The sequence below is a fragment of the Otolemur garnettii genome, unplaced genomic scaffold, assembly GCF_000181295.1.
Source record: "Otolemur garnettii isolate 467f Iridium unplaced genomic scaffold, OtoGar3 scaffold00082, whole genome shotgun sequence".
NCBI lineage: Eukaryota > Metazoa > Chordata > Mammalia > Primates > Galagidae > Otolemur > Otolemur garnettii.
In genome coordinates, this window is record NW_003852477.1 from 4,184,996 (window position 1) to 4,187,059 (window position 2,064).

Below are 2,064 nucleotides of genomic sequence, written 5' to 3' on the forward strand. Positions count from 1 at the left end.
AGAGAAAAAGAAAAAAGAAAAGGTGCTGACTACGTTTCAGACTCTTGTGTTTGGCCAACTCCATGCTGTCACACACTGTCCCCTCCTGGCACAGGTCCTCTCATTCCTGGTGCTCTGCCTGGCCATTTCCCCTCACAAGGAGCCAGGGAGAAACTCCTGCTTCCCAGAGACACTCAGAACCCCATCAGAACCACCACTTCATCCTGACGGCTTTCACTCCACCTTGCTGTGGGCTCACCAGACCTGTGTGACTCCATGCAGGGTTGGGGGCTCCCTGAGTGAGGCCTGGGGGTGGGAGCCAGCACTGGCCTTCCACAGCCGCATCCCTGAGGAAGGGCCTGAGTATACAGGGCCCCAGGAGCCCCAAGTGGCTTTTCCTGGGGGAGGGGGTGTTTCAAACTACGTGCACCTGCATCTGTGTGTCACTGCACAAGCAACACACAAGTGACTGCCTTCTCACGTGGGAATGTGTGTCCATATGTGCATTCTTGTGTGTACCAGTGTATGCACACATGTGCACGCGTGGAGGTGCCTGTGAGCGCGTGTGCATAACTGCATGTTCCTGAGTCTAGGTGCTGTGTGCATCTGCAGCTGTGTGGACCCGTGGGTGCATGTATAGCCAGCATGTCTGGGGTTGGGGGTATGGCTCTGGGTGACCCTCCTTGGGTCCACCCTTCCCTATCACTATACCTATAGCTGAGAGGGGTGACACTGTGACAGTCAAGACAGGCATGTGGATCCTGGGTTCTACCTGCAGTAGCTTTCCCAGGTCACTACGGTGAGGGCAGTGCACTATACCTTCACCTGGACCTGCTGCCTCAAAGCCCTCTGGCAAAGCTCCAGCAGAGTCCCACCTCTGCCTCTGCCACCAGCACCCACCAGCTGCAGCCTTGGGAGCAGGTACAGGTGTCTCTTGGAGCAGCTGGCTGGGGGCAGAGCTGTCCAGCCCTGGGGAATCTGCTCAACTCCAAGACCCTGGTTTTGGAATTAGTCAAGAGTCAAATACTAGCTCAGCTTCTTTCTGTGAGCCTCAGTTTCTTCTTCTGTAAAAAAAGGTGCAGTTTGGGTGATTAACAGGCTATACGGGTCAGGGTTCCATGGGGATGCTCACTCACTGGGAGCTGTGGTGATTATGAAAATAATCATTATTATTACAAGTCCGAGGGTCTGCACCTGAGGAAGAGCCCCAAGGAGCAGGCTGACACAGTGGCTGAAAGCATAGTGTCCCAAGTGTGGAAAGTGGGGATGATCACAGATGGAGCTGGGGTGGGGGTGAGGAGGATGCTCTGGAGAGGGGGCAGGGTGGGGCATGGGGGAATGTGCACAGCCTGGTGCATTGAGGGCTCTCCTGTGTGCCATGTGGGTGTGGAGGGGCCCAACCTAGGTCCCAGGGCAAGGGCATTGAACACCTGCCCGAGGGACCATATCTGTCCGCTCACAGCTGCTTTGCTGTCCCAGAGCTCTCACTGATGGGCTGCTGGGCCTCCACCCCTCCCCTAGCCAAGCCTGCCCTGGAGTCTTGCAGTGCTCCACCGAGGCTTCTTCTCTGCCCTCCTGGCCTGAGACGTTGCCTGTGGTCCTTCTCAAGGAGCCGAAGAGGCTGGCTGGCTGCGTGGGCTGGCTTCCATGGAGTGCGCAGACAGAGTTTTGTCCTCTCAAGATCTGAGGCTGCCCCACCAGCTGGGGGGACGCTGGGCTGCCATCCTATTACTTGTCTCCCTTCTGCTGCCGCAGGGCCTGCAGGAAGACCCCTTTCACCTTGCCCAGGGTCTCATGGTACATCCGGAAGTCCTCCTCCTTTCCCCGCAGGGCACTGTCCAGGGCAGCCTTTAGCATTTCATTCTCTTCTGCCTGGATGGCCAGCCTGGACCACAGGAGACAGGGCTCAGTGTGGTCTAAGCTGGTACATGTCGGGGTATACAGAAGGCCCTAATGGGGCTGCCCGCATGGCTGCTCCTCATTGACCTACCCCTCTTCCCATTGACCTACCCCTCTTCCCATTGACCCCTGGGGGGCACCATGTGGGTCCTCTCTGGGTCCACCTACAGCCCCGGACCTGGCACC

At 57.6% G+C, this 2,064-nt stretch overlaps 1 protein-coding gene across 1 annotated transcript in view; it reads right to left on the bottom strand.

Annotated features, from left to right (window-relative positions):
- Positions 1-1,707: 1,707 nt before the first annotated feature.
- The window catches only part of CCDC13 (coiled-coil domain containing 13), a 48,620-nt gene continuing 48,263 nt past the window's right edge, over positions 1,708-2,064 (bottom strand). Inside the window, exon 15 of the mRNA XM_012807995.1 lies at positions 1,708-1,864. Within this exon, the coding sequence (XP_012663449.1) occupies positions 1,708-1,864 (157 nt within the window). The remainder of the gene's footprint in view (positions 1,865-2,064) is intronic.